This window comes from Mauremys reevesii, linkage group 1 (assembly GCF_016161935.1).
Source record: "Mauremys reevesii isolate NIE-2019 linkage group 1, ASM1616193v1, whole genome shotgun sequence".
Lineage (NCBI taxonomy): Eukaryota > Metazoa > Chordata > Testudines > Geoemydidae > Mauremys > Mauremys reevesii.
The window spans coordinates 269699843-269721348 of NC_052623.1; the positions used below are offsets into that span (position 1 = coordinate 269699843).

General features: G+C 43.9%; 1 protein-coding gene across 8 annotated transcripts in view; it reads right to left on the reverse strand.

Moving 5' to 3' along the window:
- Positions 1-1976: 1976 nt before the first annotated feature.
- Positions 1977-21506, reverse strand: part of SLC25A17 (solute carrier family 25 member 17) — a 73027-nt gene continuing 53497 nt past the window's right edge. For 4 of the 8 annotated variants that reach the window (XM_039489551.1, XM_039489489.1, XM_039489543.1 and 1 more), the window contains exons 7-9: positions 17601-17696; positions 15451-15533; positions 14069-14706 (exon numbers count right to left, since the gene is read on the reverse strand). In XM_039489551.1, coding sequence (XP_039345485.1) covers positions 14559-14706; positions 15451-15533; positions 17601-17696 — 327 coding nt within the window. In that variant the 3' untranslated portion in view covers positions 14069-14558. Of the gene's footprint in view, positions 2993-3207; positions 4888-14068; positions 14707-15450; positions 15534-17600; positions 17697-21506 lie in introns of those variants that run through there. The other 4 variants (XR_005584953.1, XM_039489499.1, XM_039489533.1 and 1 more) reach the window with 4 other exon arrangements.

The window sequence follows — 21506 nt, forward strand, 5'->3', positions numbered from 1 at the left end:
CACTTGCTTCCCCCACCTCACTCACTTTCACCAGGCTGGGGCAGGGGGTTGGGGTGCAGGCTCTGGGCTGGGGCCAAGGACTTCAAAGTGTGTGTGTGTGGGGGGGGGCTCTGGGCTGAGCCTGGGGCAGGAGGTTTGGGTGCAGGCTCTGGGATGGAGTTTAGGTGCAGGAGGGGGCTCAGGGCTGGGGCCGTGGGTTGGGGTGCAGGCTCTGCAAGGGAGTTTGGGTGTGGGAGGGGGCTCATGGCTGGGGCCAGGTGCAGGCTCTAGGCTCTGGCCAGTTGGTGCTTACCTCAGGTGGCTCCCAGAAGCAGCCGGCATGTCCCTGCAGCTCCTAGGCTCAGGGGCAGCCAGGTGGTTCTGCATGCTTTTCTGTTGCTGTAGGAATACCACCTCCCCAGGCAATGCTAGCTAAGAGGTAGGTTGGGCATAACTATGCCACTCAGGATGTGGATTTTCACACCTCTGAGCACAGTAGCTATGTCACCCTAAATCTTAAGTGTAGAGTAGGTCTTAGACACAGAAATGCTCCATCCACAAAATAATAAACCCACCTGCTACCATCCTGGGGAAGAGAGGAAAGAATTAAGAAAGCAGGAACAAGATTAATCTTTAAAAAATATAGCCCCAACAGTTGATTTCTTGGGTGCTGTGTCTGCAGGCTATTTCCCACTGTTGCTGTTCCACCAACTGTGAGAGTACTGGTTTAATAGGCTGGCATGTCATCTACCCTGTTTGGAGCAGGCCTAGATGAGAGAGGTTTTAGCAATGCTAGTAGCAGCTGGTACCTTGTCTACATGAGAACTTCCACTATCACTGCTACTGATGGAGCTGCACCAGTGTTACAACTGTGGGGAATTTAAAGAAAAAATGCCCTGCTTCTCTGGTATGTTAGAGCTGATTTGCACTGTCCATTGCTACAAAGCAGTACTAACCTGAGCATATCAAGCCAGGTGAAGGTTTCCCAAGAGTAAAGGAATTCTTGTGTGATAGAGTTCCTACAGAGCTGCCTAAGGGACCTCCCCCACCAGCTATTGGTGTCAGGGGCATTGCTAGGAGAAACTGAGTGTAGCCAAGCTCCTTTTTACTTTCTGATCTCCAGCTGCCATTGGCAGCCAATTTATCAGAGAACAGCCTGTGGGCTTTTAACATACCAGGGACCAGACAGAGATGACCCCCAAGCCATTATTACAATTCCCTTCAGTGCTTGCATAAAGGGCTCCTTAGCCACATCATAGGATCAGGGCTAAAAGTACAATGTAAAACAAAAAAAAAACCATAAGTCCTATATCAAGCTGTTTTCTCAAGAAAGGAGTAAAATACAACCTCACCTGGCATATTAGTGTATAGTTCCTGCATTTCAGGGTCAGAACATCTGCTCTTGGCAGCGTTGGGGACTCCACATCTACATGGATCTATCACTCAGGCATCCTGGTTTGCAGAGTGGCAACTAAACATGCAATAGCTCAGGCCTCCTGGGTGTGGACTGGGCCAATAAACAGGCTGAGGCCTCTTGGCCTAGGGGTTAGCACTCATCCAATCCTAAATGCAGGGCCAAGGGGTCCCAGCCCAGGGGATGATTTCTTGGGTGCCCATTTTTGCATTTTGATGATAAATAAAAATGACCTGAAAAAGGTCCTTCCCCCAACCCATGGGATTTTTTTTTCTTGCATGTCCTTAGGGGAGGGATAGCTCAGTGGTTTGAGCATTGGCCTGCTAAACCCAGGGTTGTGAGTTCATTCCTTGAGGAGGCCACTTAGGGATCTAGGGCAAAAATTAGTCCTGCTAGTGAAGGAAGGGGGCTGGACTCAATGACCTTTCAAGGTCCCTTCCAGTTCTAGGAGATAGGTATATCTCCAATTATTACCTATCCTTTACAGCAGAAGTTCAGGCCTTGTCAAGCTTGTTTTTCTGGGAAGATTCTTCAGGCAAATGGAGAAATAGTAGGCTCATAGATAATTACAAGTGAAACCTGATGGAGAAGGGAACTGACTTTTATTCAGATCACTTGAAACTTCTAATTTGTTTGCTTTTGGTACAACTGTTTAATTCAAAACACTAGAAACATTTGGGAGAAACAAATGGTAGTGGTGTTCATCCGTTGAGTTTGAAGATGACCATGACATCACTGGTTGGTTTGGTTTCTGTGAACACACAAGTGGCTTATTGAGCCAATTTGAGCTTTGAACAGTCTGTGGCACACAGAACAAGAGATGCCGCTATGGGTTACTTAATTAACAGCAGACATGTTGCTGTTATGAGATTTACGCTGCTGGTGCTCTGCTCTGCTCTGCCTCAGCAGTTCTCCTCTGCTTGAAGACTGTAGCTCCAGGTAGAATGATCATGAGCGAGATCTTTCCAAAACTCTAGGTCAATGTTGAAATGCCACAAGTATAACTTGGACTCCTTGAAACATTTCTTCTGGCCTCCCTGAGAGCACCTTCCCACTGTTAGCTCGCAGTAAAAGATTTTTGGCAGTTGCTCATCTGACATTCTGGTGACATGGCCTGCCCATCTCGCTATGAATTCATCAGAGTATGGATGCTTGGAATATCTGCCCATATGAGAACCTCAGTACCTGGAACCTTGTCTTGTCATTTTATCCTCACCAGTTTCCTCAGGCAGACCCTATGAAAGTGATTCTGCTTTACAGCATGGTGTCTGTACACCATCCAGGTTTCACATGCATACATCAAAGTTGGCAACACAATGGCTTTGTAGACCTTCAGTTTTGTTTATTGACTGATGCCTCTACCCTCCCACACATTTGCACAAAGTCTGCCAAAGGCCATACTTGCTTTAGCAATTCTGGCTTTGGTTCATCCATGCAAGATGGAACAGGTTGTTTAGCATAAGTAGTTAGCACATATTGTAAGGGACCATTCAAAGTAGACCGGTTTCAGAGGGGTAGCCATGTTAGTCTGTATCATTCTCTAAGGTACCACAAGGACTCCTCCTTGTTTTTATTCAAAGTAGAGTGGACCATTAACGCCTATGAAGTCACAGGACAAAAAAAGGGGGTTAATGGGTTACAGATTGTTGTAATAAACTATAAATCCAGTGTTTAGAAGTTATTGTGGGGAATGCAGGCTGAGAGAGGTCATCTCTTTACCTTACATTAACACCTTTGGTGTATCTATCTCTTCTTTTGTATTCTATATAGTGCTGTATTAATCAATGATTAATAATCTTTGTCAAGTAACAGGCTCAAATGGAATTATTTAATCTCAAATTGTTATTAAATTCAAACACACAACAGTATGCACAAACATTTGCTGAATACCATGCAAAATTGATGCTAAATATCAAACAATAGGGAAAACTCCTACAATAGAGATGGAAGTAAGTGGCACAGTAGAAACAAATGTACAAACTTCAGTGATGGAAAGGAACAGTAAATTGAGCCTTAAGCACAATATGTTCCCCTTAAAGTTAATTTAGTGCTCAAGAAAAATGCTGTATTGACAACCCCTGGAGGCTGTCACATTTTATCCACAGAATACAGCATTTGAAGCAGTGCCTTTAGTTCCCCTCCTGCATACGTGCTTTGTTTTGTGTGGGACCTTCTCTATGGGGTACAAATGGAGTTCAGTCTCCATTACACTAACAATCTTTGGCTTCTCTATCAACATTGCCAACTTGGGTGTCAAGTACTGCCAAGTGTGGGGGTGGCTCTTATTATGTGGACACTTGTCTCTTAGGAACTGAAAGGCAGTACCTTTCCTCTTCCCTACAACTAATTTCACATCAGGCCACCAAACAGCCTTCAAATTGTAATGACTTGGTTGCTCCTGACCTGGGATTACATTTGTGTTTTTGCATTTTTAACTAGATCAGTACAGGTCTGGAAAAAACGTTTGTTAGTTGGCTGACTTTTTGATGCAATAACTTTTGAATGCGGCATCCAATAAATTCCAAAATCTGAGGGAATGTTCTAGGCATCAGTGGTCAAAACCTTATTGATTATTGGGGACATTTGGAACATTGGAAGGGGAAAGGGGGAACACATGCTGCTAGCTGTTCAGTGGTACTCATTAACATCTTGCAACATAACAATAGCCCAGCTCATCCTCCCAACGGAGTTCAACATGGGAAATAATTGCTCTCTGCTGGGAGTTGTGAGGTAGATACAGAGCCAGCAGAGGTGATGCGTGGGGAGGCATGCAGGGTCAAGTGCCCCCCCACCCCCGATTAGAGGGAGTAATCAGAGGAAGAGGGGAGAGAAGGAAGTTTCATTCATCCCTTCCTAATATCCTACCTCCTCAAAGCCTGCTCCAGGTGAGGGAGGGAGTTCAAGGAGGCATTGCTAGAAGATGGATGACTGTAGAATTGGTTGTGGACAGATATGGGGAGGAAAGTGAGAAGTCATAGTTGAAGAGCACAGGGAATGCATGGGCTAGTGAACAGAAAGAGATGAAATTAGGAATGGAGGCAAGTAGGGTAACATGTCATGATGCTGACATTGTCTCCTCAGGAGTCACAAAACACCGACTCAGCCCCTCTTTTGGGGAGATCCTTTCACTTTCTCTCTCATGCACACACACGGTGTTTAGTTTCTGATTTAACATGAATTTGCCAACCCAGGGGAAGTTAAACAATATATTTGTCTCTGAAATTGTGTGTGTATGTGTGTGGTGGGGGCAGGTGTTCCTCCAAAAATCTCCTGCTAGGACTAAAGGAAGGGAAGAAGGGCAACATAAAACACCATTACCAGCCATGGGAAATGCAGTTGCTATGCCAACCAGCTGCCTTCTGAATTATCTTGTTGAAATGGTTTCAAATTGTATTCCATGCAGTGTCAAAGCAGCATCACCCCCTCCAGCTCATCTTTAGGGGGGCAATAAAGGAGCTGAAAGGCTGTCAGATCCTCTGTATCTGAATCGCCCTCTGTCCAAGGAAACAAAGAGGGAAGATTTCAGAGAGAATCTGTTACTTAGCACCACAAGTGGAGCCTCTAGATGATACCAACACTAGGTCCACAGGGGCAATCACTTTTATGGACAGGGTCCTGGTAATGTGTCAAACCACACAGAGGTTCATTTATCACCGTGATCTCATATTTGTATAGTGTGGGCCTTGTGACGCAGTGGGTTACTATGTTCACCTTTGACCTCCTGCCACACAAGTTACCCAGCACATACATGGAAAGGAGTAAGAGTTGGATGGGGAAATAGTCTCTCACTTCAATCTCCCATTTGCACACTTCACAGAATCAATATACAATTGCCAATCTCTGTTCAGCTTAGTCCCAGGACTGGAATAGGCAACAACAGAACTGGATGAGTTTGAATTAGTTGATTGTTGTGAAAACAGTGTGCATTTGAGTGCCAGTACTACTTGTACAGCCACATGGTTTCTGGTCAATTTGGGCAATATTGGTGTCATCATCACAGCTTGTCACTCCAAAACTACAGCCAAGACTTGGTGTTTTCACACACAATTCCCCAGGAGTACAAGATGTTGACAGGTCAGGGAGCATTGAATCAGGCAGCATTCAAGTGTTTGCCTATACTCTTCACATACATGTGGGGTCATTCCTCAGCTTCCACTTGGTCATATTCAGGGCCGCCCAGAGAATTCAGGGGGCCTGGGGCAAAGCAATTTCGGGAGCCCCTTCCATAAAAAAAAGTTGCAATATTATAGAATACTATATTCTCGTGGGGGCCCCTGCAGGGCCTGAGGCAAATTGCCCCACTTCCCCCCCCGCCCCGGTCTAGGTGGCCCTGGTCATATTGTCACCAGTCTGCCATCCCAGCTCTCGCTCGATTTAGAGCATGCCAGTGTTTGTCCACTACACCCAGGTGTAGCAAAGTGCAGAAAGTAGACTAGACAGGCCACAACCTGCAACTAGGAAGATTATTTGTACTGCTGGGACAATTACACCAGTGATCTCCACCAGTGGAGACCTGGAAATGGAGACTTCTCAGGAGATAGCCTGGCTTGAAACAAATGTAATCCAAATGACGGCTGCAACATCTGTGCACCATTGGGAACCCTTGTATGAGGACAGATGGGGTGTTATAGGTGTGCTAGAGGGATCGCATGGTGATTAACGTTCCCCCCTTTTTTTTTTAAACCCTAGACAAGCCTGTATCAGCTTTATCCCATCAAAGAAGATAGTCAAGAAAACTTTCTTGAAACAGAAACTTGTACTTGAATATGAACAGCCCATTAGCAATTTTACAAGTTACCCTGAGGGAAACTATGAAAGCTTGTTTCAGGGGAAGAAAAGCAGCATTTACACCCAATGAAACAAACAAAAAACAACAACCCCAGCAACTTAATTTTGACAGATTTCCCAATTAAATGGAAAGAATTAATAGTTCTCCCCATTCCTGGAAAGCTTGTGAAACTAGATATTAAGTATATCACTGTAGCTGGATGGCCCCCCCCACCCCGCTCCTGCTCAAAAGGGCTTAAAACAGCTGTGGCAAAGGGCTGGGGCAGGGGAAAAGCTGGGCTGATTGGCAGAGTAGCTGCAGCTGGACCACGCCCCAATCTGGCCACAGCTGGTCTGTATAAAAGGGCTGTAAGCCAGCAGCCCAGAAGGCTCTCTTTCCAGGCTAGGAGAGAGCAGGGCCTGACTGCTTGTATGAAGGGTACTGGAAGTGAAGTAGGGCTGGGGAAAGGCCAGAGGAGCAGGGGAAGCTCCAGGCTGGCAACTCCTCAGGCTGCAGGGCCTGGTCCAAGGCCCACAGAGGTACTGGGAGGCAGATGAAGGCAGCAGGTCTGAACCCCCTTGCCTGTGATGAGTGGCTTTTACACTGCAGTCTGCCCAGGGAGCAGGGGCTTAGTCATGACTGGCAGTAGCCCACACTGAGGCAAGAGGGGGATTAGAGGGTTGGGGGTTCCCAGAGAGGGGAGACTCATAGAGACTGATGGGGGTGTTGCCAGGGGGCAGCCCCCAGGTAAAGGGGCACTGGGGTCCAGGAGGGACATGGGGGGGCTAGTGGCAGCGGGGCACTGGCCTGTAGGGGGTGCTCTGGAGCCTGGAAAAAGAGCTAATTCCCAATGACCAGCAGGAGACACTGCAGGGGTGTATTGCTGTACCATCACAATCACCCAGGCTGAATTAACTGCATTTAGGCTTCAGCAATCCTGTTAAGCATCCAAGGAAAGTCGAAGAAACTTGTAACACATTGATTTAACAAAACAAGGACAGACTAATTACTACAGTTTAAGAATCCTATGACACACTTCACACCAAGGATAAGAACCCAGGGCCAGATCCTCAGCTAGTATAAACTGTCATAAACTGAAGTCAATGGAGTTAGGCCAGGATACATGAGATAAGGATCTGGCTCTCAGCAGAATTTTGTACTGCATTCTACACAATTGATCCATTCCTCTCAAATGAGGACCTTGATAATGTTGTGGATATATTACCATGCTGTAAATTAGCCAAAGACTAAATGGATTTCTCTGAAGCCCTGCCCCCCCGTGAATTGTAGGGAATAAAGAGGGCTTCTATTTTTCCTTGTTTATTTTTTAGCAATTGAGTTTTATGAAGAGGCCCAAAAATCGGAAGGTTTGGGGGCTCTCTTTATACATACTGTAATGTGTAATGCATATTATACACATCACTCATTACAGCAGTATATACTGTAAGAGTAATCTCATTGTAATGTTCACTAGCACACTTTAATGTAATACTGTTTCAAACAGCACTATGGTAAAGTGACTAGAGCAGAGGTTCTCAAACTGTGGTCCGTGGTCTGTGAGTTCCATTCAGGTGGTCCATGGATAGTTCCCTCTAAGGTGCGTGCCTGGACAACTGCACACAAGAGAATGAAGGACTACCCATCTAATTAGTGGAGCTGTGCACGTGTGGCTCCACTAATTAGGTGCCCTGACCCTGGAGAAAACACATGTAAGATGAGGTGGTGACCTTGGGGCAAATAGGGGGTAGGTGGGAGGGGGCAGTGGGGTGAGAAGAGGGGGTGGGGGGAATTTGGGAGATGTAGGGCTGCGGTGGCTAGAGAAAGATGCGACTTTCCCCAGCCCCAGGGCTGTGGCTGCCGGGAAGAGATGGCCCTCCTTCCCAACCTCAGATCTGTGGCTGCCATGGCTGGGGAGAGACCCCGCTCCTTCCCAGCCCCAGCTCAGGGGCTGCTGTGGCAGGGGAAAGATGGAATATCCACTGCATTAGAAAGGTAAGGCTACTGATATTAAAATGAGTTGTGTGCTTTTATTTGTAGAACTAAAAATGTTTTTATCCAAAGCGCTTTACAATACAGTAACTCCTCACTTAAAGTTGTCCCAGTTAACAGTGTTTCGTTATTAGGCTGCTGATCTATTATAGAACATACTTGTTTAAATTGGCGCAATGTTCTCTTATAAGGTTGTTTGGCTCGCCCTGCTCCGCCCGCCCAGTGCTCCTGCCGCCTGCCCGGCATTCTATCCGGGGAGTGGGGTCGGGGCATGAGGGCTTACCCCACTCTGCCCACCTGGCATTCTAGCCGGGGAGTGGGCAAGGTCCCAACCCTGTTCCCCGGCAGGAACGCCAGGCAGAGCAGGGCAAGCCCCACGCCCTGACCCCGCTATGCCCCTGCCTCAACCAAGTTTCACAATCCTCATTGGTCAGTACAGTATTAAATTGTTTAAAATTATTTAAGACTTATACTGTATATGTATCTAATGTCTTGTCTGGCAAAAAAAAAAAATTCCTTGGACCCTAACTCCCCTACTTACATTAATTCTTATAGGGAAATTAGATTTGCTTAACATTTCACTTAAAGTAGCATTTTTCAGGAATATAACAACATCATTAAGCGAGGAGTTACTATAGTTAGCTAACAGTACACACAACATTTGGAAAGATTAAGTGGTCTGCCGAAACCCTCAGCAATTTTTAGGGGGTTTGGGAAAATAAAAGTTTGAGAACCACTGCTCTAGAGAACCTTTAGTGCACACCAGCAGGGTCTACACAGACCAATTAATGCACATGTTAGTGTGCTTTAGAAATGACATCCCTGTAGTCCACATTACTGTGCTGTGTTGACTTAGATATAAACCACCATTTCCAGTGCTTATTGGATAAAAACTGATTTATTTATTGCTGTATTGTATGTATTTTATTGGTGTTTATTGGTTAAAACATAAAATCAGAAGCTTTAGGAATAAAGGATGCCCACAAAAAATATGGAGGCAGGGAAGACCCTGGGATCTGATAGTTTCTCCTACAGAATTTTATCAGTCTTTTTAAAATCAGCTAGACATGATGATTCTTGACATGCCAATGCCATGGAAGAGTGCCCCCTACTCTACAGCCAGCTTTCAGATCAGTTCTATTCAAACTCAACAAGCCTATAGATAACTCTAACACTCCTATAGCATTAATTCAAACTGCAAAATTTTCTCTGCCATTAAAAAGGTAGGAAGTTATTCTACACTGCTTCATCCATCCTAATCAAGTAGGCTTTATTGGGAGAAGGTATGAGGTGGGTGATCTGTTCCAGTTTATTGGTATTCTGGCATTAACACAAGAGGTTGAGCTCTGTGCAATCATTTTTCTCCATACTGAAAAGGCATCTGATAGGGTAGGCATGGATTCTTCACCCCTCACCCATCCCTTGTTCCCCCCAATACTTTGGAAAACAATTGGATTTAGTTTTAGATGCTCAATAAAATGACTATAGAAAGGTGCTGTGACTTCAATTAGTGTAGTGTGTTCAGGGCCGGCTCCAGGCACCAGCTTAGCAAGCAGGTGCTTGGGGCGGCCACTCCGGAGCAGGGCAGCACGTTCAGGTATTCGGCGGGAATTCGGCAGAGGGTCCCTCACTCCTGCTCAGAGCGAAGGACCTCCCGCTGAATTGCCGCAGATCGCGATCATGGCGTGGTTGCTTTTTTTTGTTGTTGTTGTTGTTGGGGTTTTTTTTGGCTGCTTGGGGCAGCAAAACCCCTGGAGCCGGCCCAGAATGTGTTCAATTAGTGTTGCACTGCTCTGTGCATTGATGCAAGTACAGCTAGTGAGGACACACTCCACTGACACAATGAGCATGGACACGCATGACCAACTTAATTACTGCAGCAGCTGGATGTCAACTTGCATTTTCAACTTAACTCTGTAGTGTAGACATGCTCTCAGCTCGCCCCCCTTCAGTGTGTGTAACACAGTTCCAGATACTGCCCCTTTCCTGGGCTTGTTTAAACTCCTTTTCTCAGGTCATAGCTACTTCCACGATCCCTCTAAGTAGCAGCCACGTTCCACATCCCTTTAACTATGTTGCCCTGGGCCACTTCCCCATGGCCTGCCCTTATCTTCTTTGAGGCCCAGCAGCCAGCCAAGACTCAGAGCACCTTCGTTGCTCCCCCACTCACTGCCAGTAGACTGAACTCACTCTGGCCCTGCAGCTCCTTTTATACAAGCCTTATGGGAGCCTGATTGGCTGCATCCCACACAGCCCCGCTAGGCAGCTTGGAGGACCCACCTCCACTATTCTTTTTGGGATGAGGAGTGGTAGAACTGTGAGGCCTCCTGCAGGGGGCCTCTGAGACTCATACACCCCATCACAAGGCCCTTCTACTTTACTTTTCAGTATTATAATGTAGGGTTTTTGGAGAGGGAGGTCACTGCAAGCAGAGGTGGAAATGTATGACCTCATTAATTCTATCTTCTTGTCCTCAATTGTATTATTTTCTGTTTGTATTAATTTCAAGATACTAATAGAAATATTTAATTACACACCAAGCAACAGCCAGTTACCCTTGAACTGAACTGTAGTTGGTAAATGTCATCCAGTGAAGAGACAACATATACATGTAAAGGAGCAAGACTAGCTTTGATAGCTAGAATTTAATCATTCATTTTGTATACATATCCTAGGTTGGGGACAATATGTTACAGACCTTTACAAAAATTAAGTTGAATACCTGCCTGGGGCTCCTGTCCCTCTCTGCCCACCTGGCATTCCACCCAGGGAGCAGGGTCAGGGTGCAGGGGTGCCAGGTGGGCGGAACAGGGCAAGCCCCCGTACTCCGACCCGGTACCCAGCAGATGGCTGGAGCCAAACAACATTATAAGGGAACATTGCAGGACTTGAAAGGAGTATGTTCTCTAATAGGTCAGCGACCTAACAGCGAAACAACATTAACCAGGAGGATGTTAAGTGAGGAGTTATTGTAAAATAAAAATTAAGAAGAGAGGAATTCACAAGATGTATAAGTAACATAAGCATCTCTCCGGGAATGTCTGCACTGCAAACGAGTCCCATGACAGTGAGTCTCGGAGCCAGGGTTAACTAACCTGGGCTCACATTACAGGGCTAAAAATAGCAGTGTAAATGTTTGGGCTTGGGCTAAAGAACCATGCTCAGAAACCCAGGAAGAGGGGTGGATCTCAGAGTCCAGGCTCCAGCCTGAGCCTGAAGGTCTACACTGCTATTTTTAGCATTTATCTGCAGATGCATGTGTTGGGGTGAATATACAATGAAAAAGGTTCATCTGGTTTACTATAAATGGATCAGAGGTGCTAGCCTTTACTGCAGGAATCAGCAAGGAAGTAGAGTGGGATCAGCAACTGACTGCAGTTGCCTTCAAAAGGGAGAAATGAGACATACTCCTATGCTAGCAGCCCTCAAATGGAGCAAGCCATTTTGCGATTGGGCAGGCTGAAGTAAACCTAGCTCCTTTTCCCTTGCAGTATGTGCACCAGACTGAAGAGTTCAGTTGGTTTACTTGACTTAGCTGTTAGGAAAATGAAAGCAGTGTCCTGTTGTTAGGTATGTGTAAGAAGGAGTTATTGACTGGAAAGCACTATCTGGTTTTAATTTTATTACCTGCAGCTTTCAGCTAAGTGAATTCCAAAGCACTATACAAACTCACTGACTGTACAAATACTGAATATATGAATGTCTCTGTATACCACTAAAGTACAGCCAGTTCTGGGTTGTGCCACGACAACTGTTTAGCAATGCACAGCAATACACCATCATTTAATGCAGGAAGTGAAGATAGTGTCACAACGCAGTGGCCGCCTCCCTCAGGGGGTCCCCTGGGGAGGCAGATCAGCATTGTATGTTGCTAACACTGTTGCAAGCGTTGCAAGGCATTTTGGGAAGGGTTAAAGGTTTAAGTGTGGAACGAAAGGTTTCTTTACAGGTGACGAAAGGTTGGAGGGCGATGAAAAGAGAAAAGAACGGGTTAACTTGATGTTCCAGCTACATTGGAAGATAAGGAGCTGACTCCAGCCCAAGGCCACTGCACACACTCTGCTACCTGCCAAGAAAGAAGGGGGGGGGGGAGGGGAGTCCACCCCCTCCCCTGACCAGCCGTGGGAAAGATGAGTGGCTGAATAAATTGCAGGGGCCGCGAAAAGGAGTGAGCCAACAAGGTCAATGAGGGAAAAATAACCGTCTCACAGCCGCCGGTGTGTTTTGGGGAAAGCTGAGAAGGCTACAGAAAGCCGGTTTGGACTGGTACAAAGAGCACCAGGAACAGAGGGCCCTGAACGAAAACACCCCCAAAAGAACCCAGGACTTGAAAGCCCTCCTGAGACCCAAAGCACGTTGGAGATCACAGTGGACCCCGGACGACTTGGGCCCAGGACAAGAACTCCCCCCCCCACCCCTTTCTTCTTAAGTTACACCCAGGCTTAGCCAGCCTTGGGTACTGCAGGTGTGAGTATGAAAGTGGGTTAGGGCTTGGGGCACTAATGCTTTCTTTCTTTCCCTGAGTGACGTGGGGAACCCCTCCCCCAGCACTCTCTGCTGTTATTTTATTATTTTATTAATAAAGCTTTAAAACTCAGACACTTGGTGTGTTTCGTCATCTCCTCCCCAAACGATCCTGTGGCCTCAGCCTGATCACCTGATGCCTCAGGCAGATTGGTAACAGAAATCTGTCACAATAGCAGTTCTCAAACTCTAACCTGTGGATCACTAGTGGTCCGTTAAACACTAACAGGTGGTCTACAGGGAGTAACAGATCACAGGATGCTGGTTCTTCTCCTTGATTCCAGCAACTAAATTGTATTGAAAGAAGCTTAAAATATTAAATACCCCACTAATATCACCTGCCTATGTAAGGAATTTCTGTAATTATCAGAGGGATACTATAAATGCAAACTGGAGTGGAAGTGGTCCCTGCAATCATGAATGGAAGGAGAGGTAGTTCATGAGACAATTTTTATTAAGATGTTGTCCCACTGAAAAATTATCCACTTATAATTGAAGGGGGAATTTAAATAGGCAGAATAGAATTATCCATGTCAGAATTTGGGCTGGATTTACTCTACTACTCTCACAAAGAGTGCTAGGCAGTCAAGGCCTCAATTTTCACTCTCATCCATAAGATGGCAGATCAGCATTCCCCTAACACTCCAGGGATGGGATCAGTACTGCCTCAAGTGTGCCATTTACTAAATGCTACCTCCTGCAGTACCTGACTTTTCCCCAGAGGTCTTTGCTATTCAACTACTGACCCAGCATGATTTTACCTGGATTATGAGATCACATATTAAAATGCTATTGCTGCAAGCATTGCAAAGGCTATAATAGGGCTTAAAAGAATTTCATTAACTAAGACTACACAACAATACAAATAAGTAAGAAGAGCATGTGCAGTTACACTAGCTGGGACAACAATTACCTCATCTCATGCTTCATGGCACAAACTGACCACCTGCAGAGGCCAGGAAGAAAAACAACATTTACAATTAGGTGTGCTATAGGAATGATTTACTCTCCTCTCCAAAGTACCTTGCATTGGTTCCTGTTTGAGGCACAGTACTGGATTAGATGAATCAATAATTAGTTTCAAGAGGAAAGGAGCTGGAGTACCAGACTCGATAGAATACATGCCTGCTACAGTATGGAAATCCCTATATTCAGTTACTGGTCAACCTAGTGGCTTGAGAAAGCCAGGTGCATTGCCATTTATACAGAATCAGTGTTTGGGTTCCAACTTCACTGTGGGGGAGGGGGTGTTCCGAGGGACAGCACACTCAGCCCTTTGAAATGAGCATTCTAGTTTCTCACAAGTCTCACCTTCTGATAGATATTTGGAATAACATCCAGTCATGCTCCACCAGAAAAAAAAATCAGAAATTAAATGGAAACTATGCCAGAAACCCAGTTCTGCATGAATTATTTTAATGAACAAATATCAGGTGAGATGAACACCTGACAGGGAGCTGCTGACAGCCAGTACAGGGAGGAGAATGGCTGATAGCAAGTTGGAAAAAAAGGAAAATTAAGTGCAGTAAAAGTACTCCCTCCCCCTAAAAGAGCCAACCAAACCACTCCAGTAATTAACAAATCTTAATTTTAGGTGCTAAAATAATCTTTTCCATTTAATTTCTTAACACAATCGGGTTGCGAAATGTCAATACAGTGAACAAGCCACCACAAAGAGGACTGGCAGCAAATCCTACTGGACTTCACTCTAAATTTCTTCTCACGCAGCGTCCAAGATGGAGACAATAAGAATGGAAAGTAATGGAGAAGGAAGTGACCTTAGAGAGAGAATTCTTTGCTACCCAGCCTGTCCTCAGATATTGGACCTCCCTCTCCAGACCCCCAGTTTAGTTCCATGCTCATTGTGCTGCAGAGATCACTTTCTCAGTGCTTCTGTGAATGCTTTAATCCCATGACTGTGAAGGTAGCGGCAGTCAGTTTTTCATAGACTAGGAACATGAGTGCGGCAGTGAGGACTGTCTGCAGGAGCTTTGCTTCAAGGCCTTTGTAGAGTCCCACCAATCCAAAACGCCTAAGAAGAAACAGGTTTGACAAATGTGAAGTTTTCTCTAAGCAAACTATAGCACTAATGAGAACTGCTGCATTGACAGCTCTGCATGCTGAAGCTCTTCCGCTATCCCTAGAAGAGGGATAAAGCATAGGAAACTAAACAAGCCTCTCACACACTTTACCCCACCAAAATACTTTGTATTTTGTTGAGGAGAGTAAGTCAGTTTCTGTGGCATAGTCAACTTTTTGCCTCTATGCAGAGATTGTCAGCAAAGAAGCCAGTTAGGATGCAGACACTTGCCTGTCAGACTTATTGGCCAACTAACTAACAGCCTTAGAACAGCACTGGCCTACAGTGACTACTGACCTATTACTAATTAAGGTTACAAGTTAAATTACAGACACAGAATTAAGATTCCTTATCCTATTCCCAGTCTCCTCAGCTACTTAGATTTGAACCATAGGGGTTCAATAGAGAGGGGTAAGCATTCTTTACAGGAAACTTAGTCAGCCTCTCCTGGAAAAGAGTTAAGTTGCTATCTATAGAATTACCTCACTCTGAACAACATACAGATATTTAATTTGAAAGTAGTTACTTGCTCTCCTATCCCTGTTTTGCAATAGTTGACAAGTGGAACTGGGTTATTAGTTCAAGTGGGTGAAAATAAATAATGGTCAGGCCCAGCAATATTAACTGCCAATATGTTAAAAACCCATTCTTTTGTGGGAGTGTATGCGTCATTAAGACAGAAACTAGAAAGCTCACCTTACTCTCTGTCGAAGAAGATAGAGAACATTCTTAAGACTGCCTAGTGTCCGGTTTTCGGGGTTCAATCTGTGACGTCCAAACTGAAAGGGAAAGGAAAGAAACAGCATTAACAATTTATTGGGATTATTTCCTCCTAACCATACCCCTCACTGCCAGACTGAGAACCCTAATGAACAGGTAAAATGTGCAGAGGCTACTAAATTATATGGTAATTTCTAAGATTGATTATCTTATATCTATTTTCACATATTCCAGCTTGTGCTGTTGTCAAAAGGTTGCAATCAGTGCAGAAGAGTGTAGCCAAAACTTTTACTGCCCTGAGTTTATATTGAACTGATATCATACCTCCAGCATTAAATCTTTGTTTGCTACAAGTGAAATCTTATTGATTTTAAACTCCAGTTCCATTCCAATCATAAACACGGAACTACACAATGCTATTATGTTTCATTGACTCCCTGTAAAACAATTCTCATTTTCAAGATTATTTTTCTAATTACCAGTCCTGCAAAAATCAATCTGGGATCCAAAATTCAAGCTGAGTTCTTTCTGACTTGTGCATTACTGAGTTAAAGATTCACCAGGGCAGCTAATGCCCTCCCATCTACGCAAAGCCGTTAACTTCAGTGAAATTACACAGGTGTAAGCACGGGCAGAATTTAGTGCTGGCACTGGAACTTCATTTACAACTGTATTGATGATTAAGGCTAAGATTTAATCACGGGTATTTTTAGTAAAAGTCATGGACAGGTCACCGGCAAGAAACAAAAAGTCATGGCCCGTGACCTGTCCATGATTTATACCATAAATACCTCTGACTGAATTTTGGGGGGGGGGCAGCACTGTAGGGGGGGGAGCCTGCGGCATCAGCTGCAAGGGGGGTTGGGGGGCCCTTACTGCTGCTCCGGCCACAGGCAGGGGGGAAGGGAGGGAAGAGAGGAACCCCACTGCTCTGGCCACCCTGGGATCGAAATGGCTGCTTCCACTGCCCCTGGGACTGCTGCTCAGGCAGTCCCCAGGGCCAGCCACATCGGCCACTGCTTGGGTGGTCCCTGGGGCCAGCTGCCCAGGTCGTCAGAGCAGCAGTTGGTATGGTTGGCTGTGAGACCGCCTGAGGGGCTGGCTGCAGAGCCACTTCAGCAGTGGCACGTATAACTGTCCCCAGCGCCGCCCGAGCAGCTGCCCCCAGGTCCAGCTGCTCGGGCGACCCTGGAGTCAGCCACACCAGCCACTGCAGAAGTCACGGAGGTCACAGGAAGTCACAGAATCCGTGACTTCTGCAACCTCTGTAACAAACACAGCGCGTTATTGATGATCCATGCTCTATGCAAACATCCAGCTAATTCTACCACACTTGGCTCTGCAGTGCTAACTACTTAGTATTAAAGTAAGTAGATATGACTTTGAATAGTTACTAAAATTTTTATCTCTGTTATAATACTACACCAATGTCTACATGTATAGTTACCCAAGCTAAAATAAAGTATTCACATTACATGCTGCAAGATGTACTGACTGCTTCCAAGGATCAGGACTGAGCGATTCCCTCACCACTCCAATTAGTGTACAACACTGGGCAATTGGCTAGGTGCATTATTTATGAGTTCACTTTCCTCTGATGCATCAAATATTGGCCACCGCTGAAAGCAAGTAGTGGTCTGACTAAGTAAAGCAAACCTTATGTATATTATTTGCTTTTTTAGTTTACCTTCAATCATTCACTCTTTAGTATTTAGTCTTTAAAATTTATTTTCCATGGTTATGGAACCTATTTTCTATTTATATTCACTATCCACATTTTATGCAGCCTTTAAATCCACATTTTATGCAGCATTTCAATTGTAAGGTGCCTCAAGAGTTTTTGTGAAAGACACTACACACATGCATTACATTGTAATTACTATTAGCTGCTTATGAGACTGCCTTATGCCTACTGAAGTTCCGGCAGGCTCCATTGGCACGGGAACAAAAAAGCCCAAGTCTAGGCCCTGCCAATGGCCTTCAACATAATCAGCGAGATAAGAGAAGTCTGTCTAGCAAAGACTCGTGAATAGACAGGTCTTGGGTTGTACAGTAGTGGCCTCCAGAGGCAGAGCTGCCTTCGTCTGGAGTTAGATGGACCTATTTTCAGTGTAACTAATACTCACCCGCAAAATTGATTGTACTGTCTGCATGGGGTAGGTGATGGTGGTGGCAACTGCCTTAGCTACTGCACCAATGACGAATGCATCCAAAGAGGTAAGCTGTTCAACAGTGTAAGGAAAATATTACTTGCATGAAGAAACAGATCAGATGTTACAGTTTTATACCTATCACCATAATGTCTGAGTGCTTTCCACATAAAATCAATAGCAAAATCCCTAGTGGACTTCATGGAATTTCTGACACTTCTCCCTTTTTAGGGTCAAAACTATAAATAAACCCGCATAGTTAGAGAGAGGATTTACAACAACCTCTTGCATATCTCATATCTCCATTACTGAAACCCAGTGGGAGGAGCCACATGACAGGAATGTTTTAAAGTCACTGGATACACCCTATTTAGCATAAAAAGAGCGGGTAGAAAGGGAGAGGGATGGCACTCTACATGAACGATACCATTACAAACTTTAAAATTATTGACAATTGAGAGGAACAGGATCTGAACTGCTTATGGTTCAATGTTCTGATAAATCACAAGATGAGGTACTGGTGGAGATCTGTGACAAGCCATTAAAGCAGATAAGGGAACAGGATGAGCAGATCCATAAACATCTATCTGGAATCATAGAATCATAGAAGATTAGGGTTGGAAGAGACCTCAGGAGGTCATCTAGTCCAATCCCCTGCTCAAAGCAGGACCAACACCAATTAAATCATCCCAGCCAGGGCTTTGTCAAGTCAGGCCTTAATGTCTAGAAACACTGAGTTATCAAGGGTTATTTCCATCATGGAAACATATGTTAGAGGTCTCATGCTGCCATTAGTAAAGCATCCTTGAGTTCTAAAATTTATAGATGGTAATTTTCTAGCACAAAAAATAAACCAGTGCGTCAAACATACAGAATTACCCCAAGTTGGTTGCACTATTAGACCTCAGTCTAAGCAATAAAGATGAACTGATCATTGACCTAAAAACTTATGGTTGCTCAGATGCATGTGATCAAACACTAATTTCATTTGTTGTGTGCAAACAGAATGTAGTCCTGACCAGTAATATATACGTACTTGGTGCTTTAAAAAGGAACAAATTCCTGGTGCTAAAAACAAACATAAGAAAAATTGAGTGGGAGGAAACATTTAAACATAAAAATACAAGTGATAATGGAGAGTTATTTAAGAATGCTTTTTTAAATGTCCAGGAAACCAACAAATCTACAATCACATTGTGACATTTTATACTTTCTGGGAGAGTCCTGTAACCCCCATAGTCCTCACTGATATATAATTGTGATCTTGCATATGAAGCATGCCATGTAAGATATCAGGGGAAAGGTTATGATCTGCAGGAAGCCATTTTTCTAGCTAAATATGCATATAATCAATGCATATGAAATTATAAGAATTGTGTAATATGGTTTTCACTAAAATATGCTTTGGGTTTGGGAAGTGCCCAGATACTAGCTCAAAGGAGACAATGATGAGGGAAGAGGTAACCAACAGATGCTGAACAGATATCACCACCCATTGTCCAGCAGAGGAGTTACAATTTAATGACTCACTCACAGGAGACACACCAGGGGTATTGCTTCACCTTGTGACTCAGCAATGCCCACGAGACATGCCTGGACTTGTATTTTCCAAGTACATGGACTAAGGGTATAAAACAGAACACAGTGGCCACATGCTTTGCCTTTCTCCTGCCCCCATCTATGCTGCAAGCAACAAAGACACACAGAAGACTGGAGACTCCAACAGAGGAGACTGGCCCAGGTTTAAGGGACAAACCTATATATTAAGGACTGCAATATCCAGTGGGGTCAGAAAAACTGTTAAATCTAGATGTTGCACAGTCTAATAAGGTTGAGAGTTTAGACTGTGTGCTTATATTTTCTTTTCTTTTGGTAACTAACTCTGACTTTTTGCCGATCACTTAATATCACTTAAAATCTATCTTTTGTAGTCAATACATTTGTTTAACTGTTTATCTTTACCAGTGAATTTGCCTGAAGTGTGTGGTAAATCTGCTCAGGTTTGCAAAGGCTAGTGTATATCCACTTTCCATTGATGAAGTGGTGAACCAATTAATAAATTTGCACTGCTCATCTTTAGCAGTGCAAGACGGTATATTCCTGAGGTATAAGGCTGGGAGCTGGGGGGATTTGGCTGGTGCCTTTCTTTGTGTGATTCATGAGTGACTCTAGGAGCACTCATGCAAACTAGCTGGGTGTGGGGCTGCATATGCGGTTGTGCTGAGTGATAATGGTGCCTGGAGGCATTAACAAAACATTGTGAGTGACAGCCTAAACTGGAGAATTAAGGGGGCACAGCAGTCCCACAATTCCAGGCTGCATCCCGGGAATCCCATTACACACATAAGAAGGCTTCTTGTGTGAAAAGAAATCCTAGTTAAAAGAGTAAATGAAAATATAAATCAAAATAAAGAAGAATACATATAACAAATGGAAACGTAGGGAAGTGGATAGCAATGAGTATAAATCAGCAGTCAGGAAATGCAGACAGTTGACAAAGGAAAATAAAGGTATAAAAAACAGTAAAAAACAACAACAACAACAACAAAAAACTATGGCCAGTAGGATTAAGCACAATAAGGAATTATTTAAATATATCAGGAACAAATGAATCCTAACAATGGTATAGATCCAATAGTAGATAAGGATGGTAAAATTGTCAATAGCATGCAGAAAAGGCAGAAATAGTCAATAAATATTTCTGTTCTGTATTTGAAATAAAGTAGGCTGACATATTCATGTCTTACAGATATAAGGAAATACTTTCTATTCCATCAATACTTATGGCAAATATTAAAGGGCAACTATTAAAGTTAAGCATTTTAAAACTGGAAGGACCAGATAATTTGCATCCAGGGGTATTAAACGAATTGGACCAAGGAGCGCTCTGAACTACTGATGTTGATTTTTAACAAATCTTGGAATACTGGGGAAGCTCCAGAGAACTGGGAAAACAGGAAACGTTCTGCCAATATTTTAAAAAGAGTAAATGTGATGACCCAGGTATAGGCTGGTTAGTCTGACATCACTCCCAGGCAAAACCATGGGAAGGTTGATATGGATACAATCTGTAGATAATTTAAAAAAGGAAGCACAGTGAATGCCAATCAACAGGGTTTTATGGAAAATAGGCCTTGTCAAACAAATTTGGTACTGTTTTTTGATGAACTTACAAATTTGGTTGATAAAGATAATTGTGCTGACATAATATACTTGAACTTCTGTAAGGCACTGATTTAGTTCTGGATGACATTCTGATAAAAAATTAGCTCTATACAAAAATCATTGTAGCCTATATTAAATTAATTAAATAGGTCATAAAAAGTAATTGCAAATGGGGAATCATCCTCCTCAGGGGATTTCTAGTGGGGCCTTGGTGGAATCTGTTCTTGCTATTCAATATCTTTGTCAATGATCTGGAAGGAAATATAAAATCAATGCTGGTAAAATTTGCAGATGACACAAAATTGATGGTAGTAGTAAATAATGATGGAAATAGGTGAGTCATGAAGATGAGTCTGGATTGCTTAGTAAGATGGGCTGGTTTGAACAACATGCATTTGGCTATATTAAAATGCAAGGTTGCAGTGTTGTAGCCATGTTGGTGCCAAGATATGAAATAGACAAATTATCTTTTATTGGACCAATGTCTGTTGGTGAAACAGACAAGTTTTTGGGCTTCACATCTGATGTGCCAGGAACAACTACATTGGTGAAACCATATAATCACTATGCTGTTGAATGAACTCACAAAGAAAAATGATAACAGCCAAAAAAAACCTATCACCTATGGGCGAACACTTTTCACAAAGCGATCACTCTGTATCTAACCTATCAGTCCTCATACTCAAAGGAAACCTGCACAATACCTTCAAAAGACAA